This window comes from Heliangelus exortis, chromosome 22 (genome assembly GCF_036169615.1).
Source record: "Heliangelus exortis chromosome 22, bHelExo1.hap1, whole genome shotgun sequence".
Lineage (NCBI taxonomy): Eukaryota > Metazoa > Chordata > Aves > Apodiformes > Trochilidae > Heliangelus > Heliangelus exortis.
Window position 1 is genome coordinate 9,508,928 of NC_092443.1, and position 25,238 is coordinate 9,534,165.

Below are 25,238 nucleotides of genomic sequence, written 5' to 3' on the forward strand. Positions count from 1 at the left end.
AAGCAACTCAATGGAAGGAAAGTTGGAAAAGAATGTTTCCAACCTAGCTGGGTTTTTATTTTATTTTTTTTTTATGACTGCTTTGGCTGAGGGTTGAGCCAAACCCCAGAGCCTTGCTGGATGCCACACGGAGGTTGCAGCTTAACACAAAAAGGACAGACTTGAGCTCCAGAGAAGCAAGATTTATCTGAGTTTGAGTTTGGGTTTTGCTTTTAGGTATTTGTTTCAAATTGGGATGAGGAAGAAGGTGGAGAAATGGGCAGTGTGGGAAGCAGTGTACACTCCATGTGTGACAGCAGAAGGGAATAATGCACATTTGTGATACCAAAATTATGTATGTGCAGCTAGAAAAATAACAGCTTCTGTTACTTGAACATTACAGGTCTGGGGAACAGGAGAAGTAATAATTTAAAAAATTAAATTTAAGAAGTTATGCCAGGACTAAAAGAAGCTCAGCCTTACACCCTCCCTGGAAGATGCACAGGATGCCTGTGCCAGGCCTGGTTTTGGCTTTTTTCAACCCAGGTTTGTGCAGTACCTTGTGCAGTGATATCCTGGATCACAGCAGGGTTCCCTAATAGTTTAAATAATTATTAATATTACTCCATTTCAGGAGAGACTGAAGTGTTCCTTTGGTTCTACTTGTAGTTATAGGACAGTTTGTGTAAAGTTGCTTGGGTTTTGTGTGTGAGTCTGCTGAAGGTTCATGTTGGGTGATTTGTGTGGTGAGCTGGGGTGTCAGATGGTCAGACCTCTCTTTACTTGGTAAATGAGGTCTGACCATCAGTAGATCTCTCAGGCAAGGCCATGGCCTCTCTGAATTCAATGTCTTACACTTTGGGACATTTCCAAAGCATTTGCACCCTCCCCTTCCAGATTCCTCACGATCCTGCTTTTTGTGTTCTAGAAAAAAATAAAAATATTTGGAAACAAGGAATGGATATAGAGACATTTTTAATTTTAAAAATTAAGGATTAATATGATAACAAAGCAGCTTCCTCTGCAAATGTTGAGAAAGCTGATGGACCAAAGATGAAAAGGATGCTCCTTGAAGCTGTGGTTATCCCAGGCACAGATACTTGGGGTGCTCCTGGGATAGCCCAGGTGGCTTGTCCTGCCTTTCAGCTCCAGGATCCCAGGACCCAGCATTTAGGTGACAGTGCTGCTAAGAAAGAGGTTTGGGGGTTGAGCCACTTCTGGTTGTAATAACCAAGGAGCTGGAGCATCCAAGTTAAAGAGGATCAGCTCCCAGAGCTGAGTTGGCTGTCATGATTCTGCCCCTCCTACTTTTTAATAGTATTAATTAAAATCCTTTCTGAGTTGTGTCACTGATGACTGTTTCGTGCCTCTTTTGTGGACTGGACAAGCCTTGCTTAAGCTTTCTGATCAAAATGTGCATGTGAAGAGGCAGTGCACATCCCAGAGAGTTTGCTGGCTGGGTGGAGCAGATGAAGACAGAAAGGAACCAGAACTATCTGCATGGCACAGATGAGGAGCTGTGGTGTGAAGATACTGAACACCTTGGCTCATGTCAGAGAGGGAGCTTGGGAGAAGTGGGAGCTAGATCTGCATTTTTTTTTTAATTGTAGCTCTGGGACTTAATAAATTTTTTTTTAAAGTCCCTGTCAAATTGATTTTTCAGGAAATTCAAATAAAAAGAGAATAGTTGTATTTAACCTTAGGTTATTTAAAGGGGAGGCTGTTTCACACTTGGGAATACTCTCCAGGAGTAGGAATTGCTCTCTGTGCTCTCTTTCCCATCAGTCCTTGCCTTGGATTTAGTTTGTTAATCAAGAAGACAGCAGACAAAATGCTTCAATGGTGGTCACCAGAGGGCTGCAGTCAGTGACTGGACATTAGCTCTAAAAATACAAACCAGCTCTTGTTTCTGGAGCCAGGGACACCTGTGAGCCAAGCCAGGCTGGTCCACAACAGGGTGCACCCATCAGCCACAGCACTTGGGTGCTGCTGGTGGCACTGGGGTCCCAGGGGTTCTCCTGCTTAGGGAGATGCTGGGCTAGCAGTTGGCCTCTGGGATGGAAATGCCTCTGCTACCTGAGGAAAAGGGTATGGAAACACACAGCTGCAGATCTGTGTGTTAATAAGGATCTATTTTTGTAAAGTTCCTCCCAAATTAGGGATGTGTTTACTTGGTGCCATCATCTAATCAGCAACTCAAAGGGTAAGTTGGTGTTCTATATTTAGTCCAGACACTTGGTAGGGTGATTAGGGATGTATCAAAGAGGAGGATTTTGGTTTTTTTCCTGGATGCCTTCCTGGTCTCCTTTCTTCTTTATTCCTGCAGCTTCTGTCTCAGCTCATGTTTCTCTGTGCAGCCATGCAGCATATGTCAGTGAGAGTATTTGTGTGCATTTCTGAGCAGATTGGAAATAATTTGCCTCTAGAAAGTGATTGTGGTTTCTTTGCCATGAGAAGAGTAGCAGCATTCCTGATGTGAATTGAAATATCAAATGTTTATGGAAGATGACACAGCAAAGCTGTTTACCAGATGGTTTACAAGCCAGAGTGATACTGTGCTCCTTTCCTGGAGTTTTCTGGGGAAAGAGAGAATACAATAATGCAGCTTGTGCACTCTTCTGTGTTTTGTGTGTGCCTTTAAGAGCATGACAGTGCTCTCTTAACCAGCTCATGAGATAGAAGTATATTTATTATTATTTATATTGAGCCTGCATCTTGAGACTTCTCTACAGGGCCCAGCCAGGTCTGTGTAGTAAGGGATGTAGTAAGACATTTACCAGACTCAGTGTGCAGCTCTGTTCAAGTCTGGATGTTGGACACCTTTCACTCACAACTCTTCCAAGCACCTCCCTCTGCCCATTCTTTTGTTTCCCTGGATCAAGGTCCTCTGCTGGCTGTCATCTGTTCTTTTTTATGGGATTTTGGACTAACCATTGCAGCAGTCTGAAGACTTGTAAGATGTCCCAGCAGCCAGTGTGGGCAGAGACAATGCAGTTCAGTTTATGTGGAGCTGCAAGGTACAGATTTTCTGTCTTGAACCTGCCTGGAATGCTGAGACTGTGGGATTCTCAGCATTCCATCCCAACCCCATTGCCAGCCATGTTCTTATGCTGCTACCCTGTGTGTTTTCCTTGCACAAGGGTGCTCTCTGGGCCAGATAAAGCAAAACTTAGTCCTGTGAAGCTTGCTGGATGTCTGCTAGCTTTGAATTTGGGAATTGCCATCCCACTTGATGTCTTGAACTGTGGGTCTTGAACTGTGCCCAAGATAAAGGGTTCCAGGGGATGAAGCGGATGGGGTGAACATGGGGTACAGCAGAAGTGCCTTAATGTGCCTGCTTTTGAGTGAGTTATCTGTATTCCCACGTTGTTCTCTTCCTTCCATTTGATCTAGGTTGCATGGTTGGACCCTGGAAATGGGATGTCAGTCCCTTTCAGGGAGCTTAAAGGAAGAAAGATCTCTGGGTTGCTGCTGCTGTGACAGCGAGTGAGCAGGAAAATGTCGGGAGTCACATCAGCAATCCAGGCTCCTCAGGGCCCTGTGAATCCCCCACCTCCAGAGGTCACTAACCCCAATAAACCTGGCCGGAAGACCAACCAGTTGCAATACATGCAAAATGTTGTGGTGAAGACCTTGTGGAAGCATCAGTTTGCCTGGCCTTTCTACCAACCTGTCGATGCAATTAAGTTGAATTTGCCGGTACGTATTGATCACTTTCTGCTCTGGGTTCTTGGGAAGCTTTGTGTTGGTGAGCTCAGGTCTCTGATCTCTGGATTGTTTTGGGGGGGATTTCCTTGAATGCCCTTAGACTCGCTGAATGAGAAGACAGTGTCTTTCTGAGCTCCAAGTTGCAGGTCTCTGAAGGAGAAAACTGTCTCTCGGTGAGGGAAGAGAAAAGCTCCCAGACAAGCTGTCTTAGAGCAACTCAAGCGTAGTGTTTCCTTTGTAGTGGCTTCACCCCTTGTCCCACCTCTGTCAAATCTGAGAGAGTCTTGAAGCCCTTGAAGCTCTTCTGAGCATTTGGCACTGGGCTCAATGTAACTTGTGTTTTCAACAGGCTTTTCTGGATTTGCTGCCGTCTTGAGTGTTGAGGAAGACACCTAATTACCAAGGGTACTTTGGAACTCTCTCTTTTCAAATGCTGTGCAGGAAATAGAACAGTTGCATTTACCCATGTGCCTCCTGTGCCTAATACACAGCCTGTTTCTCTCAGGCTGGATAGCACCAGATATCATAAATGACCAAATTTTGCTGAGCTGCTTTCTTCCAGGGAACTGAGCCACACACTCCTCACTTCTTCCAGGGGGCCCTCTCTGTGAAAACTCAGCCTTGGAGGCATACCCCCACCCAGCACTGAAATAAAGACACCTCCACAGCCTCCTGTCTGCTAAGCTGACAAAAAAAAAAACCCAACCTGACTGTTTTGAGCAAGAGGATTTCACATAGGATTTGAGGGAGCATGCTTCTGGCATGTAAGGTCAGGAGAGCTCCAGTTACTGCAGGTTATAACCCAGTTTTATGGACTGGATTAGGAGTCTTTTGAATTCTCTAATGTTGTTGATGGGTACTATATAAAGTGCCAGCCCAAAGAGTAAAACACTTAACACCTGTATAAAATTTCTCTTAGCTCTGTGCTTCTTTGTGGATCCAGTTTCTCAGTGAGGCATTTTAAATTGGTTATAGGGCAGGCTACCAGAAAAATCTAAAGGAGCTGTCAGTGGGATAGAACAGTTGCTTTTCATGTGTGGCTTCAAAAGGCACAAGCCCAGCAGCCAGGAGAATTGCCCCTTCTGCCTGGAAATATTGGTGTGTCAGGTCATGCTGAAGGATTGGGCTGTACATGGCTTTGTGTGCAGGTGTTGGTGTTTCTCTCCAACACAAGAAAATTACAGTGTATAACCTGACATGTCTAGAGCATTCCCAGCCTAATCACAGCCTCTGCTTGAGACCAGCCCAGAGAGATGTGTGGAAGCTTTTCCAAGTCTGAAATACCCTGAAAAAACCAGACTGAATTTTTTTTGCACTCTCTTAGCCAGTTCTGGCCCTGAAAAACTTAGTGTAAGTGCCTTTAAAAAAAAAAATGTTCTTTCCCAACCTGCAGCCAGTGCTCTGTTAACCTGAACACCCTGCCAGAGCTTGGGCTGCCCCAGCATCTGCTCCCTTGGCAGCATCAAGTCCATCACTGCAGTGTTAACCCAGCTCTGGTACCCTCTGCTCCTGCAGCACCACCCAAAATTGTACCTACAGCCTTGCAAGGGGTCTCAGAAAAGCAAATTTTCCTCCACACACAACACTCAGTGCCTTGCCAACCCTCATACAAAGCTGGGAATGTTTTAAGCAGCCTTTGGTTTGCTTGAGCATGTGCTGGGGCAGAGCTGTGGGAAAGCTCATAGCTGTGGAAGGAGTTTTGGTGCTTTGTGGTCAAAGTCACCATAAGAGTAGACTGGAAATGTACAAATCAGGAAATAGATGTCAGCAGAGGTGGTGTTTTCAATTTGCACAAAAATTCAGGGATAACAAAAATTAGGGATCACAAAAATTCAGTGCTTTTTTGGGGGGTGGGAACAAGGAGGAAGCTGGGGTTAGAGGGAGGTGTGAGCAGCACTTTCTGTGTATCAGGAGATGTAATGGCTTTCCTGTTTCTCCCACAGGATTATCACAAAATAATAAAAAACCCCATGGACATGGGGACCATCAAGAAGCGCCTGGAACATAACTATTACTGGAGTGCCAGTGAATGTATGCAGGATTTCAACACCATGTTTACAAATTGTTACATTTATAACAAGGTAAAGAGCCCAGACAAGCCTTTAGCTGGGGCACTGCCTAGAAAAGTCCCATTTTACCTGCTGCAGGGGGGGTGTTGAGCAGGGCCAAGCTCTGCTCTGCTCAGGGCCCTCTCTTTGCAAGGATTTGAAATGCCCCTAATTGCAGCCACATTACTTGGAATGCACAAAGCTGTCTTTGTGCTCTGCCTTTCTTCCCCCAGACTTAGTTAAAATGGCAAATGTGTCTTTTAATTTGGTGGATTTCTGTTCCAGGGTTATGTAGCCTGTTTTTGCTCCTTTTATTTTCAGTTAGTAATTCTTTTAAGATGAGGTACAGTTTATGCAGTGCTTTGCAGGTGTTCCATAGGGTATTAGTGATATATTTTACACTGGCTGTCTAGCAGTAAATAGTATCTCTGAGCAGCAGAGAGCAGCTCAGCAAATATAACTGTTCTCTGCCTATGTCTCCTCCATACTTCCATACCTTTAGATTGCTTATTGTTGTTTGGGGTTTGGCTTGTTTGCTGCTTTCTTAGCTTGTTAAAAACCTTTCTTCTTTATATTATGTTTTCTACAATGGTTTCTCATCATTCTCCCATACTGGAGAACAAACCGAAATAAACAAATTAATGAGTTGGAGCTACAGAGAAATTTTTTTCCCTCCTCCTGGACCTGCTGGCAAGCAGGGGAGGACAGCTCATCTGTTCCACTTTGCTGCTTCCACACTGATGCACAGGGTGCTTGCTATCAAGCTCCTTCTAGAAGCCCTGATAACTCTCTGGATGCAGTAATTATTGTGTCCTGGACCAGAATAGAAGAAGAGGAAAGAGAAGAGCCAGTGTGTTTATTTTTGGAGGATGGATACCACTGTTTATTTGAAGGGCAGTATTCACTGAGGATTTCAAAGCCTGAGTTTGTGTTCTTCTTCTTGCAGCCCACAGATGACATTGTCCTCATGGCCCAAGCTCTGGAGAAGATCTTTCTGCAGAAGGTTGCTCAGATGCCTCAAGAGGAAGTTGAGTTGTTGCCCCCAGTTCCTAAAGGCAAAGGTCGCAAGCCAGCAGCAGGCACCCAGAGTGCAGGTATTAACCCAGCCCTCTGACAGTAAAAGTTCCCAGCCTCTTGCTGAGGCCTGACCCACCTCCCTGGCTTTGCAAGTGGTGGTGAGGAATGTGTTGGCTAATGGTTAAAGCAGTGGGAGAGAGTGGGAGATGTGTAGATAATGTCCAGCCAGTTGATTTGAAATGATTTAGAACTAAAAGATCAGTAAGTGTGGTAAAACAGTTGAGAAAGGAGCTTCTGTGGGCTGAGTGAAACTGTTGCAGTTTGGTTTTTTTTTTTCCTGTAAAAAAGGTCCAATCCTCACTATGGGAAAGTCAACTGTTCCTCTTTGTTTTTCCACATCTCAGGTGCCAAATGGAACTACAACTTCATCCAAGCTCTCTGTCCTAGTTTTGGCTGGGATAGAGCTAATTTTCCTGGTAGCTAGAATAGCACTATGGTTTGGATTTAATATGGGATTTGGTATGAAAAGAATGTTGATAACACATTGTTTTCAGTTGTTGCTAAGAAATCAGAGACTTTACAACTTCCCAAGCTTTGGAGTGTGGGTGCACAAGAAGCTGGGAGGAAGCACAGCCAGAGAATGAATCCAAATGGCCATTGGAATATTCCCTATCATGCAATGTCATGCTCAGTGTATAGGTGAGGGTTGGCCAGGAAGCCCTTGCTCTCATCCAGGATTGTGGTTTCAGGATTTTCTCCCCTCCCCTCCCCCCCCCAAGATTGCTGGCCAAGGACAGGTTGGCACTGGTCAGTAGGTGGCCAGTTGCACTGTTTGTATATTTTATTACTATTGATATTATTTATTCTTTTATTTCAATTGTTTCAAGTCAAGTATTTAGTGGTCTGAGGGGTCGGAACCATGACAGAGATCTGTGATGCTGCCTTCTCAGTATCCTTCAATAAAAACTTATGAGAACAGAGGAGTATTGATACTTCAGTTATTAGTTACTAGATTTGTCCTCAACTTTACTAGAGGAGGCAGTTTTTTCACAGTACAGGTTTAATATCAGAGCCATTTGCTTTCAGAGGCTTCATCTCTGCCCCAGCTCTGTGGCCAATCTGAAATGGTTTGGACTCTTGGGTGCTGAGCTGGTAGTAGGGGAGTGGTTGTTACCATCTGTCACACATGGCAAAAACCCTCCCAGACAGAGCTGTCCAAAAGAGCCATCTCCCTCTGTTCCCTCTCCTGGGGCTCCTGCTCTTTTCCTGAGCACAGGAGAGAGCTGAAGACTCCTAGAGAAACACACACCCCATGTGCAAAGCTTGAAGTATTTTGCCTGTGTGGGGCTAGCTCATGGTACAAGGATTTAGGTCAATGATTGCTCTTTTTCTGTTGACCCCTGGGTACCAGCACCAAGCAGGTCACACTGTGTCCTTTGTGCCCTCCCTGTATCCCTGGACCAGCAGCCTTGATGTCAGGGTTTAACATTGGCCCAGCAATTAAACAGTAACAGATTCTCTCTATTAATCCCCCTCCCCTCCCTGATAAAGAAAGGAGAGAGAATAAGGAAGAGAGACTGATGGGTTGGAAACTGAACTACACAGCTTTAATGAAACAGTAATGATAAATAGGAAGAATTACTAAATACATACAAATATACAGGAAAAATTGATCCCATGTTCCTTCCCCCCTTTTCCCCCAATAACTCTCACATCACCCCTGAGGCTGCAGGGCAGCCCTGGGAAAGTCCAGGCTGGAATCCTGGGGTCAGGAGCAGTTGGGAGCTGGAGGCAGGAACACCCAGATATGGGCTGGGATGGATCAGGAGCACAGGCAGAGGAAGGGATGGAATCCTCCCAGGATGCTGAAGGAAACAGGGAATGGGTGAAGAAAGGGAAGCAGGAAGGGCAGGAAACTGGCTTGACCCTTGTGATTACCTTAAATTTATCCTGAGTATGACATGTATGGGATGGAATCCTCTGGTCAGTTCTGGCATCTCTCTTGTCCCTTCCTCCCCCAAAGGAGGCTGCAGGTGGGACCTCTTTATCCGTTCTGGAGGGTAAAATGTTCCTCAGAGCTGAGCAGTGCCCTGTGCTCTGCACACCAGGCTCTGGCTGTAACTATAAACATCAGTGTTATCAGTCCCAGAAACAGACACTGTCTGAGAAACTTGCTGTGAATTTCAGCAGTACAGCTACTGACAAGAGACTGAGCTGAAAGCACAAGTACAAGACAGAAAATCCCCTTTATCCTGGCCCAAACCAGGACACTTGCCAAACCCAGTCCACCGGTGCCGCTTTATTGCAGGGGAAGGACCACCACCAGCTCGTGACACTTGTAACCAGCAGCAGACTCTCATGCTTTTCCCTTTGTGGTTTGAAAGGAGCTCAGCAAGCAGTGGCAGTGTCCTCCATCTCCCCGCCGGCCCCGTTCCAGAGCGTCCCTCCGGCCGTGTCCCAGACGCCCGTCATTGCTGCCACCCCTGTGCCAACCATCACTGCCAACGTCCCGCCTGTCACCGCCCCTCCTGCTGCTGCTCCCCCTCCTCCTGCTGCTCCCATCATGCCCGTGGTGCCTCCTACACCACCCGTGGTCAAGGTAAATGGAGAATTCCACCCCTTGCCCTTCAGAAGGCTCAGGAGTGCTTCCCTCTCACCCCCTCACTACTGGTTCGGTACCTTCCTTCTCTTCACGTTTGAGTCCTTGCCTCTCTCTGGCTATTACTGTCCCTCAGACAAATGCTTGCTGTCCAGTGTGAGAGGGTAGAGACGTTTTTGTTAATTTTGCCACATTCCAGCTAAGTTGGTGGTTGCTCCAACTCGGTTACAAGCTCTCCTCTGCCCCAAGCCAGTGCTGGTGCTCTGTGAACCAGAAGGCTGCTGGAGGTTTACCCCGTTTTGCAGCATGTAGCCCAAAACCATCTCTTCCCTCTGTAACTGACCCCCTGATTTCACTGGGACTGTTCCTTTAAGGTTTTCAGACTAGGAATGTCCCTTTCTGCCATAAACCAGTTCAAGACAAGCCTGTAACTCCAGTTGGAGGAGACTGATGTTGCCTGCAGGTTTTGGGTGCGTTAGTTCTGTCTTCCTTAGTGAGTAATCTGGGAGGTGCCATTGGTGTTTTGCTGTTTACTATGCTAATTTATGGGTAAATGAAAATGTTGCTCTAAATAATTGGAGTTTTCCTAGCGAGTTGTGTATTGCTTTAAAAATGATGAGAGCATACCTTGGAGAAAGCTGGTTGGTTTTTCTAAACTGGAAAATTAACTTGCAACAGCACTGGTGCTCTCTGATGTGAGGTTGCATGGGCCAGCAGAGCCACAGAACTGTTTTGCTTATTTAACACTGTAGCTCAGGAATTACTAAAGAGATTGTAAGTCAGATCTTGTTTTACCTAAGCTGTCCTCCTCAGGCACCTGCTTCATACTTCAATTTCTGTCCAAATACCTTGCTTCTGAGAGTCAATTTAATTTTAAAACTCAAGGATGAACCCAGAAGTGAGTTTGCCAAAGACATGCTGCAGAATTAATCCTGCTTGGGATTTACTTAAGCTTTCCCTTAGATTTCCCTAAGGAACTTTTTCACCTTTCTCTCTCTCCAGAGAAGTAAAGCCTTCATAGGAGCACGAAAGAGCTGGCTGGGCAGTCACAGCTTGAATCCATTTGAGAGAGGTTCCATTTGCTTAAGACAAAATTATTTCATTCTTGCTCTTGTGCGTAACAGGCCCTTTACCTTAGCACTCCCACCAAGTACAAAGGAGTGAGGGCTCGTGGGTCTTTGGTGATTAATATGCTTTGGTTCAGAACTTATAGCCTGATCCTGCCACTGGGGACTCAGACATGTGGTTAAGTTACTGACACTTTCTAAGTCACGATGCATCAGCTGAGCTGCAGTAATCGACCGGGCGCCCTCCTTTCCCTTGGCAAGTGTGAGGTAAGAGTCCTTAGTTTAAATCTCGGTGCCATACATAGAGCTAACACGTTTTGCATCATGTTTGGGGTTGGGTTGGAGACGTGCAAGTGGCTGGTTACTGTGGCTCAGATGACATGTAGTGATACATCGTGTTGCAGTCACTGAATTGTGTGTCACAAGTCCCACTTGCCCCGGCAATTCCATTTTTTTTCTCTCAGGTGACAGGCAGATCACAGAAAGAAGGATGAGTTGTGCTAGGGCAGGCACTCATGAGACGTGTCCTTCTGCTGTTTCAGAAAAAGGGAGTGAAGAGGAAAGCAGACACCACGACCCCCACCACCTCTGCCATCACTGCCAGCCGCAGCGAGTCCCCCACCCCCCTCTCAGACCCCAAGCAGGCCAAGATCATCGCTCGCCGGGAGAGCGGCGGCCGCCCCATCAAACCACCAAAGAAAGACCTTGAAGATGGAGAGGTCCCCCAGCACGCAGGGAAGAAGGGTAAACTCTCTGAGCACCTCAAGTACTGTGACAGCATCCTCAAGGAGATGCTCTCGAAGAAGCACGCAGCTTATGCATGGCCGTTTTACAAGCCTGTTGATGCAGAGGCCTTGGAATTACATGACTATCATGATATTATCAAACATCCCATGGATCTCAGTACTGTTAAAGTACGTCCACATTTCCCACCTCTTTTGCAGGGTGTGTCACAGCCCTCTGGTTCCAGAGGACTGGCTCCTTCTGGGGGAGGGGGAAGGGACAAGGGTGGAAAACAACCTCTTTGGATATCATCTGGATATTTTTATATTTTGCTTCTTTCCCCTCTGGTTTTTTTTTTTTTTCCCCTCCCTCATAACCCAGGACATCTTTTTTTTGTGTCCTGCAAAGCAGACTGTACAGACTGTACCATGGCATCCTCTCCTTTTTGTGGATAGTCCACCTATTTAAACTTGTGTCCTTGGGATTGTGTTGCACTCTGAGAAGAAGAGGTGCTGTATTTCATAGGATTCAATTGATAGTGTCCCATTTCCAGAAACTGCTGCCTGACCACTTGTTGGCATGATGTCCAGATAGCAATCCCAGCTGGAATGTGCTGATTGCCTGGTACTTGGGGAGGGGAGGAAATACCCTGATGCTCATGTGGTTCATATTTGGCTCTTCAAGAGTCCAATATTAAAGGTGTTTTTCCCAGTAGACTGGGAGGTTTCTGAGTCCCTCCTAAATATCCACAGAGCAAAGCTGTATTTTTTCCCTAGTTCTCATCTTCTGCTTGTCAGCCAGCTCTTGGAATCAGTGTTAGTGGAGGTGAGACTCTTCCACATGCAGGAAATTAAGGTATTTCTGCTGGTTTTCTCTAGCATGCCAGGAGTGGTTTGCTGCCATCTGAGCCAATACCTGGGATTGTCTGAATGCCCAGGTGACAAAAGGGCAGCTTGTTTTTTTTTAATGTCCTTTTATGTAGTACCTGGAAACAAGTGTGCTCTTGTACTGTGCAGTTCAGCAGTGATGGTGCAAGGGTTCTTACTACATCTGGAAGATTTTTACAAGTATTTTAGTTGCATTATTTGGTGGTGACAGAATAGTTGTCATGGTCTGTGCATTGAGGATTAGATCTGGACTTTCCTTGCAGCTCTGTGCCTTGGTTTCCCCAGTTATAAAATGGAGATGATAATACTTAACCTACCTCACAGGGCTGTTGTGAGGGCAGATACTTGGAAGACACTATCTAAGTATTAAATTATTTCTGAGTTTGTACAGAAAAGATTGTCTCTGAGTTGGCAGAAGCATTGGAAGCAGGCTCTGGTGGAGCTAGGCTTGGAGACCATTCTTCTCTTGAGCTTGCAGTGCCCTTATATTGCTTACAAAAACAAGTGCAGAGTGCAGTATTCTTAAGCTGAGATGTGTTAAAGGTCCACAGCAATCTCCTGGAAGGAGAAAAGGGCAAGATGAAGGATGAGTTGAGCTGCAGGAAAGAAGAGGAGCCTGAGGCACAGTGGTAGAAGCAAGACACATGCCTAGGTTGAACTTGATAGAAGTGGAGCTGGCTACCTGACCTTAATGTTCTGCTGGCAGAGGAAGGTCCCAGTGTTTTCTTGTGCAAATTTCCTTTTTCTCTTTACTTCTGAAAACAGATAAGGGAGGAAAAAGCTCCCCTCAGTTTAGGTATTGCTGTGCATGTACCATCACACTGATTTTGGATGCCCAGTGCTGAAAGCCTGTTTAATTTTTGTACACTGTCTTACTTACATGACTTGTTGTCAAGGTCTGCTCACTTCACTTCATGTGGGAGTTGCTCTTCTCCACCAGCTTGGAGGAGATCCATCCATCCATGTGGTTTGGCTCAGGTTGGTCAGAGCTTTGCCTGCTGCTCAAGGCAGGGTCACTCACACCCTTTGATCTGCTCCCTTCTAGGGGTAGCCACTTCTCAGCTGAGGGGTTCTGTCCTTGCTCTTCTGATGCCAGTGAGTAGGCTGGGAGCAGGAGCCAGGTTGCAGATGGGTAGTATTTTTCTTAATAAACTTGTTTGAAGTGCTGTCTGGTATTGTTTTTTTATGGAGTGCTTTATTATCACTGCTTTTGGCCTGTAGATCATAGTGTGACTTCTCTGAGATGCAGTCTCCAATACATTAACTGCGTGGAACAGAAAACTGCCATTTGCAGGCAGTGTAATTCTCCAGTGTCAGAGGCTTCCTCTGGCTCTGAAAGGTTTTAGATTTAATTCTGTGCAAGTCACAACAGCTGTGGTAAAGAAGCACAGCAAATGGCCTTCAAACTAATCTTGGAAGAATTATGTGAGAGAGTAAAACACAAGCATTGCTGCAGCTATAATGGATTCTCCAATACCTGGGTGCTTGTTGCTTTGGTTCTCTGGTTAAATGAGGTTTTTTTGGCTTGTTTTTGGCCAAGGAATATCTTTACATGTCCAGGAGCATTTTTTCTGGGGTATTCACCCAACGGAGGTGTGGTTCAGGAGGCTTTGGAGATTTGTTTTCTCTGTATCCCTGGCTGTTGGGACTCTGCCAGAGGGAGGTGAGAGGTGGAGGGGCTGTGGCTGAGGTTGTTGCAGTCAGGAGCAGAGGGATGTGCTGGAGGGATGTGCCAGAGCAAGGACTGCAACTGGGAAAAGCCAGAGGGACAGGGATCAGTGAGCTCATCTCCACCTCAGTTCTTGTAGTCATCACAGGGCATTCATGTTCAAACAGCAAGAAAATTGGGTGAAGGTGAGACCTGAAAAATAAGAGACAGGAACAAGGTGCAAATATTTAGCTCCTGATAATTATCCTTATTACATTAGGAAATAACATTATTAATAGGTTCATAAAAGATAAATTCTGTCCTTTCTCTATCCGTTGGACTTTTAAATAAAGAGTAGATCTTGTAGTTTAAATGTAAATGTTTTAATTGCCTTAGGAATCACCAAGCAAAATTTATGCCCTGTGTGAGCAGAAAGTTAGAATTTAGAGGGTCATGATCACTTCTACCCTTTCAGATTTACAGGGCAAAAATACTCAAGCATCATGTAGAAATACAAGTTTAAAGTAGTCCTGGCATTGTAGCTTGGTTGGTTTTTTACTCCTGCCCTTTTTCTCCATCATCCTTCTTTACATTAATTTCTGATCCAGCAAACTCTTTTTTCTACATTACTGCTTTCTAATAGAATGTAGACCCTGCACAGTTTATATGGTACTACTTAGAAAACAGCCCAAATTTAGAATCTGAAAGCATTTAAACTGTTGCAGAGTGATATCATTTTTGGTTGTCTGGTTTTGCTTCCTTGTTTTAAAGAGAAGAAACAATGTTATTTAGGAGCCAGTAAGCCAGATCAATTCTCTTAGACAAGTGTGGGTGGTTTTTTGTTTGTTTGTTTTATTTTTTGAGGCTATTCTGAGCTGTCTTCCAAGATCCACCTGTCCTCCATGCATTTACTACCAATGCCTTTTGCTTATGGCTTTTTCTCCCCTTTCCCTTTGGCTTGTTTGTTTGCAGAAAAAAATGGACAGCCGGGAATACCAGGATGCCCAAGGTTTTGCTGCAGATATTCGGTTAATGTTCTCTAATTGTTACAAGTACAATCCTCCAGACCACGAAGTGGTAGCCATGGCCAGGAAGCTCCAGGTAAAGGTGTTGGCATTTTTGTCTTCCAGAGTTATGTTTAGTTCAGCTCCAAGGTGTCCCTTTCAGATCAAGCATGGATCTGCTCTTGGCACCAACAAGAGAGAGTCAGGGATTCCTCCAGCCCTTGAGTTCTCTGCTGCAGAACTGTTACACATTCAGCTCCTAAAGTGTTATATTCATTGCTGGATAAAGTAATGGGAGAATTTGCTTGGGCTTACTGAATATAGATTCCAATCTGTAGGATAGAATTATTCACTTATGTAATGCAGTAAAACCCTGACCCATGGCAGGTGTCTTTTAAAAGGCCAAAATGCGGTCCTGGTGGCCAGGGCTCCTTTAGTCAGCAATTTTCCCCTCCTTTTTTCTAGGATGTCTTTGAGATGAGGTTTGCAAAGATGCCTGATGAGCCTGCAGAGGCCCCACCTCCACCTCCCCCCACAGCACCAGTGGTGAGCAAAAGCACAGAGAGCAGTCACAGCAGTGAGGAGAGCTCCTCGGACTCGGACAGCTCGGATTCGGAAGAAGAGCGAGCGACCCGGCTGGCAGAGCTCCAGGAGCAGGTATTGCAGCAGCCAAGCTGTGTGCCACTGTCTGTGCAAGTGGAAAAGGGCATAGCAGGAGCAAAGGGTTTCACTTTGTTCTTAAAAACCCCCCACCTAGGCTGGAATGCAGCAAAGCAATGTCACCTTCTGTCAGCTCGAAGGGAAAACCACCGGTGAAACAAGTGCATGCTGGATGTAATGTTAATTTTCTTAGAGCCATTCTCACTGCTGAGGCTTTGTGCTTCTTTCTGGGGTCCCAGAGTAGGAGGGAAGGTACATGGAATAGTAAGGATCTGTAAAGAACAGTGACTCATGTTGTGAGAGGGCTCAGGCTGCATAAAATCTTTCAAACTTCCTGTGATATTGCTCCCCTGCACCCCATCCACAGAAGTGAGGTATTTTGGTGGTTGTGCTTGCAAGTGCTTAAGTCATGGCCTTTGTTATGATGCAGATTTACATGGCCAGATGATAGTGCTTGTATGTGCTACCTTAAAGCATTAATAAAATAGCCTGTCCAGTGTCTCAAAGCTAGCAGGAGAGCCAAGAGGTGGACCCAGTCTTCCAGAGGCCAAGTTGTCAGCACTCTAGGCAGAGCTATTAAGCTTAATTTTTATTTGTTCCTATAAAAAAAATGTTTTCTCTTGAATCAGCTTCTATGTACTAGTGCTGTAATTTAAAGATAATTCTATATCAAGTAAAATCTCTTGAGTTCAGTCACTGGGCTGCTCAATCACTGGCTCTGGGATATACTTACATGTTGGAATATTAGAGGAAGGCTGTGTGGAGGCATCAGTTATTTTGCCTTGAAGGCTGATGAATTTTTCCACTGTTTTCCCTCAGCTGAAGGCCGTCCATGAGCAGCTAGCAGCATTGTCACAAGCACCAGTGAACAAACCAAAGAAAAAAAAAGAGAAGAAGGAAAAAGAGAAGAAAAAGAAAGATAAAGAGAAGGAAAAAGAAAAGCACAAAGTAAAAGCTGAGGAGGATAAGAAACCCAAGGTGGCTCAACCACCAAAACAAGCCCAACAGAAAAAAGCCCCAGCTAAGAAAGCAAACAGCACAACCACAGCTAACAGGTAAGAGTCTGCCTGCTGCAAATTCCCAGAGCTTCCAGCCCATTTCTTCCACCCCTGTTAAATTCCTGGTAAATCTCAGATGTCAGAGCAGTTAGTTTGCTATTTAATAGTGTCCCCATTCCCAGTCAGCTCCAGGGAGTCTTTAAATTAGAGCTGGCAGTGGAACCATCATATTTCCAGTGTCCATCTCACTCAGAATCCCTCCCTGATCACTCTCAGATAAGGTTTTGCTGTTTGCCTTTTGTGCAGTCAGCAGGAATGTGCCATTTCATTGCTGCCCCCCTGCTGCTCCATGGCCTTGCTGTCATGCCTCACAGAGCTAAAATATAATAGGAGTAGAACAGCTATCTCAGATTTCTGAACTTTTTCAGAAGCTGTGGTGCTGTTGAAGCTGCTTGGTCAGCGAATCAAAGCCAAGAGCTTTGGGGGTTTTGTTAGAGGGAGGGTAGAAAAGGAGTTCATTGCTTCTGTGTACCCATGAATGTTTCTGTTCTTGCCAAATCCCCCAGACAGCCCAAGAAAGGAGGCAAACAGGCATCTGCAACCTACGATTCAGACGAGGAGGAGGAAGGTTTGCCCATGACCTATGATGAGAAACGACAGCTCAGCTTGGACATCAACCGCCTGCCTGGGGAGAAGCTGGGCAGGGTGGTACACATCATCCAGTCAAGGGAACCTTCCCTCAGAGACTCCAATCCTGATGAGATAGAAATAGATTTTGAAACATTGAAGCCCACAACTTTACGAGAACTGGAGAGATACGTGAAATCTTGTTTACAGAAAAAACAAAGGAAACCATTTTGTAAGTTACCTCCTGAGCCATGTGCTCCCCCACCAGCTCTTGGGCTCAACTTTTGAGTTCAGGGCACGTGTGCTGGGATTCTCTTATCCCAGCATAACCCATATGTTGGGTATGTGCTGGGAGGGATTTTTAGAGATCCTTTTCTCCCAAGGAAATGTACAGAAACTTTCTATTTTTTCTGTTCTTCCTTCCCATGTTGTGATGCCATGGATTCCCAGAGGACTGTTGTGTTCCTTTACAGGACCTGTGATACCTTTACTACTTATCTAGAATCTAGAAGGCACTATAAAGGTTTCAGCCTCATTGTGTTAGGTGTTCTATGCACACATCTGGAAGGATCCATTTCTTACCCTGAATGGTTTAGCATCTAATTAGGAAGGAAACAAAAAGCAAGGTTGGGATTCAATGTGCCAAGCAAATAAATGGGGCATCCTGTGGATTTTGGGTGTGCAGGTGTCTGAGTTGTACATTCACCCCAAAACTGCTGCTCTGGGATGGGATGATCACCATATTACTCTATCATATCAGAGGATTAATGTTGTTGTGCTGCCAAGTGTCTGCTGCAGTATGGGACAGGCTTTTCTCTGTGCCTCATCCACAGAGGGTGAATTGTTGCAGCCCCTTGAGAGCTCAGCTCCAGCTGAATAGCAGTAGGATCACTTACCTGAAGTGGTCCTGGCTCTGTCCATCTGCTTGTTGGTTAAGAGGGAGTTGTCCTGTTAAGAGTATAACCCAATAGCTGCTCACAGCTCTTGCAGAGCACCTCCATTTCCTCACCACAGGACTTCCAGGTAGGCCTAAGCAAAGCTCAGACTTTGACCTTTTTTTTTTTGTTTTTAATAGTCTGCTTTTAACTTTTTTTCTTCCTTGAATCCTTCACTCTTGGAATAGCACAGGAAAAAGATATTTTTTTTTTTCAGAGTGGTTAGGAACAAGAAGCATCCTTTTGGAGCCAGTGTGTAGAGTAACACATAACCTCAGAAATCTCAGTCCACTCCCTGGGACTGGTACAAACTGGACCAGCTGGCTGGCACATCTGACCCCAGACCAGCCCCAGCCAGACTCCCTTGCTGTCTGCATTCTGTTACAATATATAGTTTTCAGTGGTGCACCCTCACAGGACTCTGCTTTCCTGAGTTTTAAAAGAAATAAATAAAAACTTTGCTTTAAAAGAGCTCACAGAAATGTAGGTATTTCCTTGCTGGGTCAGGCAAAATGTCTGGCCCCTCTCTTCTGCTCCTGATCCTGGCCAACACCTGTGTTCAATTACTCCTCCTTTGGAGTGCTGTTTCTTCTGCTCAGATGTATGAGTCTGGCTGGTACTTCTCACCATTTCCACCAAACTGTTGCAGCTGTGTTCTTGTTGTCTGCCAGCCTCTGCTTCAGCTGGTGTTTGTCCTTCTTGTGTATTTAAAGCAACATAAAAACCAGTAGATTCTTGCATGAGGTATGTGAAATTGTAACAGCAGGTGCTTCCTTCTGACAGCCTTTATTTAATGGGACACTTTATTTTACAGGGCAGAAACCCCATGTAACAATTCTGTAATTACAAATGTGTAACTATTGACCATATAACTGTCTGGTAAGTAACCTGTAACTCCAAGATTATTACACAGATATTTTTATCTTCTGAAATCTTTTCCAGAAGGTCTCTCTTAAAAAGTGCATGTTACAGGATGATGATGATGATTGGATGATCCAGACAACTTCATGTCTTGTCTTCCATCTGGGGTGTGAAGTTGCTGTGTGGTCCCATAATCCCAGTAGTGTGGCTGCACAAATGTACATGCCCTGTAAAATTGAGATGTCCACTCTTTCTCCTGCACCCATGCAGTTTCAGAAATTGTGCATTCCTCCTCCACAGCTGCAAGTGGAAAAAAGCAAGCAGCAAAGTCAAAAGAAGAGCTAGCTCAGGAAAAGAAGAAAGAACTAGAAAAACGGTTACAGGACGTCAGTGGGCAGCTAAACAACAACAAGAAACCTGCAAAGAAAGGTAATGGCTTGGGTTTTACTGGGCTAAAAGAAGTTGAAATGTAGATAGAGCTCATGGGCTGAGGCAAAGCTGCTGCCACCTTGTAGTTTTGGGTTTCTCAGAGTTATCCCAGCTGGTCCCTCCCTCCTATTAGGGGCACAGTGATTGATTGCTGGGCACGGGGCTGCTTTGGGCCCTGCCCAGGTGGAGGTTCTCATGGGTTTTTGGAGGGATTTCATCCTTCAGAAGGAGCAGGATCATCTGCTCTGTGTTAGTCCATGGAGAGCAGTGATGCAGAGCATCCAATGGATGGATGTTCTCCATCATGGGACTGAAAAAGCCTTCATCCCCCCAGTAGTGATGATGGTGGGGGGGGGGGGATTTCCCTCCAGGCTGAGGGAAATAAAGGCTCTGGCCAAATGAGGTTGTGAATCAAGGCACGGAGGCCGAGGGCTGCAGATCAGCTGTCTCAGGATGAGTTCATTGCCAGTAACCACATCGCTGCCTTCTTCCCTTCAGAGAAATCTGGCTCGGCTCCCTCCGGAGGTCCCTCCCGGCTCAGCAGCTCCTCCTCCTCCGAGTCCGGGAGCAGCAGCTCCAGCGGCTCCAGCTCAGACAGCAGCGACTCGGAATGAGTCACGGACACTTCCATGGACATCACCCTCCCCCTGCTCTGCAGTGTTCCTTTCTCTCCTTATTAATATACTGCTCTTGTTCAACGGTGGTCAGGTCGTTTTTTCCCCCCCCCCCCTCTCTCTGACTTTTTATTTTTTTTTTAATTCAGTGTTATAAAAGCTGTTCTTCCAATTTATTTTTTTTTTGGGGGGGGGGGTTCTTTTTTCATAGGTCAAAGATCTTTGAGTGTGTGTGTGTGTGGCCAGACTTTATGACAAATAGTTCCCTTTGCATAAAGTCTCTAAAATACATTTTAAGTGAAGAAGATTGGTTCGAAATGGAAGAACTTTGAACTCTTAGCAGGAGATAAATAGAAAGTTCTGCAAGGCTTAGTAGTATGTTTCCCTCCTGCCCTTCCCTCTCCCCAGAATGTTGTCTTTTAATAAGCCTGCCTGGCTCACACAAGGTAAAACAAAAATTAATCTTTTTTTTTATTAAAGAAATCTCTGTACAATGGTACTGTATCTGAAAGATGTTAGCTTTTGAACTAGTTGGTGTATTTGTTATTAGCACTAGTATTCTTATTCTCAAAGTCTACAGTGTGATGAAAATGTCAGATGCTATCATCTTTTTACATAAAAACAAAAACAAAAAAATTCTAATGTACTGTGGATTGCTAACATGCTTTTTTTTCCCCCCCAATCTTGTTAGAGGCACAGGCACCTGTTTAAGAAGGTAATTAAGCATGAATATTACTTAAAGCACACAGAACAATACAAGTGGTTGCATTTCTTGTTTTTCCACTCAGAAGTTTCATTTCTCTGGGGGACCCCTCAGGAAGAAAGGAGCAGTGAACTCTCAAGTGTTCTTGGGAATGGCATTTTTAACATCAAATAGATAGTTTCCAGGAAATGAATGCTCTCTATGAAAGTTTTCATTTAATTGAAAACAGTTTTTGGCTGGGACTTCTCAGCTGGTCCTCAGAGTGATCCTTGCAGCCTGACCAAGACAAACCATGTGCTGGTTGTTAGACACATGCTTAAGAACTTTCTCCATGACAAGCACCTCAGTCTGGGCTTAAAATAAAAGAGCACTTGAGCTCCAGCTGAGGCTGAGCTGGCAGGGGAATTTGAGAAGGATATTGTGTGTGTTTAGGTTTGGTTTGGGTTTTTTTTTTCCCTCCTTATGGTTTCAGTAATGAGCTCCTAGAAAGGGAATGCTACTCCTGTGTGGTGCAGGGTGCCAGACACTGAAATGCTTACCTCAATAAAAACAAAAAAGAGGGAAGGGAGAAAAAAAAAATAATAATTTTAAGGCTTCAATTTTTTTGAGTCCAGCCTAATGTTTTGACCTGCATTGCTGCAATATGCTCTGTTTTCACTGTCCCTAATTTCATGTATATACAAGTACTTTATTTATTAAACACCATTGGTCATTTACAACTTTCTAAAGAAATAACAAAACCAAACTGCATTATGCAGACCAGCAGAAATTCAGATTTTTAATGTGGTTTGGAGCAGATGTTAAAACAAATCAAAAAAAAAGAAAAAAAATCTGAGACTTTATTTAAATCCAGTAGACTTTCTACCTACAGGTGCTACAGTAGATTCTGTTGTGTGTGTGGTGGTGTCATGTTTGGTGTGTTCATTTTTGGCTTAGTTTTCTCCTTTCTTTTCACTCCAGCCCCCTTTTCTCCTATTTTGTACTGATTTTGGAGACATCCAGGTAGATACAATTTCTTGATGCAGCACATTATTTTTCTCTAATATTTCTAGAGGTTCCTTGACCCCTCTTTTTTTTAATTTTTTTGTAGAACAGTGGCATTATTTTTTTTATAATGCAGTTTCAAGAAAACCTCAATTCTATAAAATTTGTAATCTGAGGGGCAGAAATTTATTGTAAATGGGTAAGTTTTTATCATAAAGAACAGAATATCCAGAACTTAACAGAAAGTTGCCCCTTTCCCTCTCCCAGCATCACCCTCTCAGGCTGCCTCTCTGCTAAGGGGTAGCCCTAAAGCTGACCTTGCCACTCTCTTTATTTGTGGTTTTTTGAGGCTTTGTGGTGCAGATTACACCAGCTTTTTATTTTTCCCAGAGGTGAGTGGCCCTGGGGGGTTCCTCAGCCCAAACACCCAATTTTTATTGCCTGCTCAGAGCATTGTGTGGTGTCTGGGCAGTGTCCTGGGAAGCACAGGACCAGCCTGAGGGTTTGTCAGCCCCTTATGCAAATGTCTCTAAAGATCTTGCCAAGATGAGCACGTTCAGATGTGCTCCTTGTGCAGCCTCTGGCCACGTCTGAGCTGGGCAGTGACACTAATGTGCTCTCCACAGTTTGTAGAAGAGAATTCCCTCTTTTTTTTCTGCTCAGGGCTCAGGGTGGTGCTGGGAGGCACTGAGTTTCTCCTGTAATTTGCTGGGCATCCTTGGCTCATTGGCAGGAGAATCTCAAGTCTTTGCAGATAATTTCCCATAATATTTGTAAGTGGATGAACTAGGGTGATTCTTACTGAAAATAATTTTTCTTTTTCAGTAACAACTGAGTTATTTTCAGTTTCTTTTTTTTTAAATTCTGCCCTTTAAAAAAAAATCTTCCCCTAAACAGATCCTTAGTAATACATTTTCAGAATTTACTATGCTGAAATGTAATAAACACCTAATTAGGAGCTCAGGATATTTAATGGGGCTGGGTTTCATCTGTGTTTTTCCTGCTGTCTGCGACTTGCCTTCTCAGAACCCAACTAGCATTTTAATTAAAATAATTGCAACCCATCCATTAACGTGACAACTGGGATAAACAAGCTCAAGTTTTCCCTGCTTTGGAACCTTTTCCCTGAGCTGTGCTGTTGATGTCAAGGGGTGGAGAACAACCCAGAGGCAGCTGTCCCCAGCATCCCCACCGGGCAGAGCTCAGGGACCTGCATCCTGCCACCACCCTGGGGACCCCCAGCTCTGTCCCACCAAAACCAGTGGAAAGCCAGAGCCCAAAGGGTTGTGAAGTGATGGAACTGGGACTGTTTGCAGCACTGGAGGAGGATCCCTCACTTGGCTAAAACCTCTCCCAGCTTGGGGATTTGCCAGAACAAGCAACCAGAACCACCAAGGAGTTTGAAGAGCCACCTGAGTGTCTGTGATGTTCCCAGCTGTGACTTTGAGTGGAAAACTCTCTGTTTCCATGGAAAATTAGGTGTTCTCTGGAGTGGCAGTCATTCTGGCAATGCCCTTCGTTTCAGGGAAGAAAGGTGATGATTCTTCCTGACAAAATGCTGTTCTTAAATTATTTTTTTTTTCATGTTTGTATTGTTTGTAGTGCTCATTATCTCCCAACACGTCTGTGGTGGTGCCTCTTGTGTCTCCAGGAAAAATGTTTTCAGTCCATAGTGTAAGTAGTAGCATAATGAGTTGAAAACTCAAACAGCAGAGTGTTTATTTAACTGGGTTTGTATTGCATGACATGTCACTGCAGAGGGCATGAAATAACTTGAACATGGGCAAACATGTAACATTTGAGGTGACATTTTTTAACCTAAGATTTAAAAAAAAAAAAAAAAAAAAATTTAAAATGGTAGAATTTTTCTTGAATGAACAAATGTTTTCCAGGGGAAACTTCACTGAAATCACTTTGATTTCATCTGTATGCAGACACAGAAATTGTTTTATTGAAACTTGCTTTTTTCTGAGGAACTTTTGGACAAACCAATATCTGACCAGACCTATTATCAGTATCCACCAGCATTACTGCACCTTGAAAAACCTTGTTAAACTTCATCTGACTGTAGGGTCAGCCTGTTTCTTGGCACTCCATCAGACAGAGGCTCAGTGGGACCAAGGGAGCTCTGATCCCACAGGCTCAGACTCTGCTCCAGCTACTCCAGGAATCTCTTGCAGACAAGAAGTTTTCTTGCTAACCAAATGTTGTCTATACAAAAAAAAGATAATTTCAGTTTTTGTATTGATGTGAATTTTTTTTTTTTTTCAACCTATTCCTGCCGACAGGGTTTGTAACTGTAGAACTGGTATTTCAGGACTCTGTAAGTTGTTGGTGTGTGTGGAACAGACACCCAGGAGCACACGTGTGTGCCTGTGTAAATACAGGTTAGTTTCCCAGTGAGGTCTCTTTCCATGTTCTCTAGGTGGTAGAAGCAGACTGCAGTTACCTAAACTAGTTCTTTCTCTCTTTTGGGGACTCTTTAGACCAGTTTTTAATTTTTTCCTTGTTTTGAAAGGAATGATGTTTTTTAAAGTGAGGGTTGGAGCTAGGGGAAAGGGATTTTGGGGGGGGGCATAACGAGGCAAAACCACAAACTTTTTAGTACTGGGTTTTAAAAAGATTTCTTCTCCAACGTGAGCAGTTCCCACTAGGGCTAACTGTGGGCAGGTCAAAGAGAAATTTAGGGCAAGGATTCATTACACTGGCAACACTGTTGTGCTTGTAAAACAATAAGATGCATTTTTTTAAAGAAATGGTATTTGCATATCTTTTTAAATGTCGTTTTTAAAAAGAAACCACCAGCTAGGGTTTGAGACAGGCCACTTAGGACTTACCCCTGATACTGGCATAACCAATCCAGAAAGATTTGTTGTTGTATTTTTGGTTTTTTTGGTTTTTTTTTTTAATATTTAAAAAAATTACTTTTCTGTATGATGTGCATGCAAATCTACCGTAACTCTTTTTCTTAAAACTTTTTAGTGCCATTTCTAGTATATTCCTGTAAATGTCAGTTACTGAAAAATGAGTCAATGTAAGTAGTTTAGCTTGTTTATTGCAAATTGCTGGCCTCAAACACAACAGAATTTTAAAAAAAAGAAGTTAGAAAGTAATCTTTGATGTTACTGGTAATCACGGACCCTGGTCCTGGGGCATTTGTTTTGTTTTCATAATAAAAGGAAAAATTGTTTTGTGTGTGCAGTTTGATCCCATATTTTCCCCTCTCCCTTTCTCCTTCCCTCATCTCCTTTTCCAGGTGTTGCTCCAGGTCAAAACCTGGGGGGCTTTGAGCAGAATTGCTGAGACAGAAATAAACCCAGTGCTGGTTCCATGAGCACTGAAATCATTTGGAAATCACTGTGCAGGTCCAGCTGCTGGAGCTCAGCAAATGCAGAGCAGGGGACAAGCCCTGGGACTCTGCCAGCCTGAGGGCTCTGAATCCCAGTTTGGTACTGGAATGGATGTGTTCTAACTGGACTTTACTGGGGGTGGGGAGAAGCCTCAGGCTGCTGCAGTGCAGAGCAGGCAGGGAAGGATTTTTCTCTCCCCAGAAGCCTGGGATCTAAAGAGCTTTTGGTTTATGTGAGACTTGGATCTGCTGGAGGTAAGTTGAGGGGAAAAGAGGTGCAATGTTGAGCACTTTGAAACCTCCAGGCCCTGGAGGAACCCAGAAGGAATTTCTGAGCAGCACCTGCTCCCAGGTCAGTGATCCCAAGGCAAGGGGGGTCAGGGGGTGCTGACATTCCC

General features: G+C 44.5%; 1 protein-coding gene across 6 annotated transcripts in view; it reads left to right on the forward strand.

The window, feature by feature from the left end:
• Positions 1-24,680, forward strand: part of BRD3 (bromodomain containing 3) — a 44,040-nt gene extending 19,360 nt beyond the window's left edge. For 3 of the 6 annotated variants that reach the window (XM_071766470.1, XM_071766469.1, XM_071766468.1), the window contains 11 exons: positions 3,373-3,678; positions 5,631-5,768; positions 6,682-6,829; positions 9,137-9,351; positions 10,961-11,332; positions 14,649-14,777; positions 15,146-15,337; positions 16,160-16,395; positions 16,905-17,197; positions 19,062-19,190; positions 19,689-24,680. In XM_071766470.1, coding sequence (XP_071622571.1) covers positions 3,478-3,678; positions 5,631-5,768; positions 6,682-6,829; positions 9,137-9,351; positions 10,961-11,332; positions 14,649-14,777; positions 15,146-15,337; positions 16,160-16,395; positions 16,905-17,197; positions 19,062-19,190; positions 19,689-19,804 — 2,169 coding nt within the window. In that variant the 5' untranslated portion in view covers positions 3,373-3,477 and the 3' untranslated portion in view covers positions 19,805-24,680. Of the gene's footprint in view, positions 1-3,056; positions 3,173-3,372; positions 3,679-5,630; positions 5,769-6,681; positions 6,830-9,136; positions 9,352-10,960; positions 11,333-14,648; positions 14,778-15,145; positions 15,338-16,159; positions 16,396-16,904; positions 17,637-18,714; positions 18,780-19,061; positions 19,191-19,688 lie in introns of those variants that run through there. The other 3 variants (XM_071766471.1, XM_071766473.1, XM_071766472.1) reach the window with 3 other exon arrangements.
• Positions 24,681-25,238: the final 558 nt, after the last annotated feature.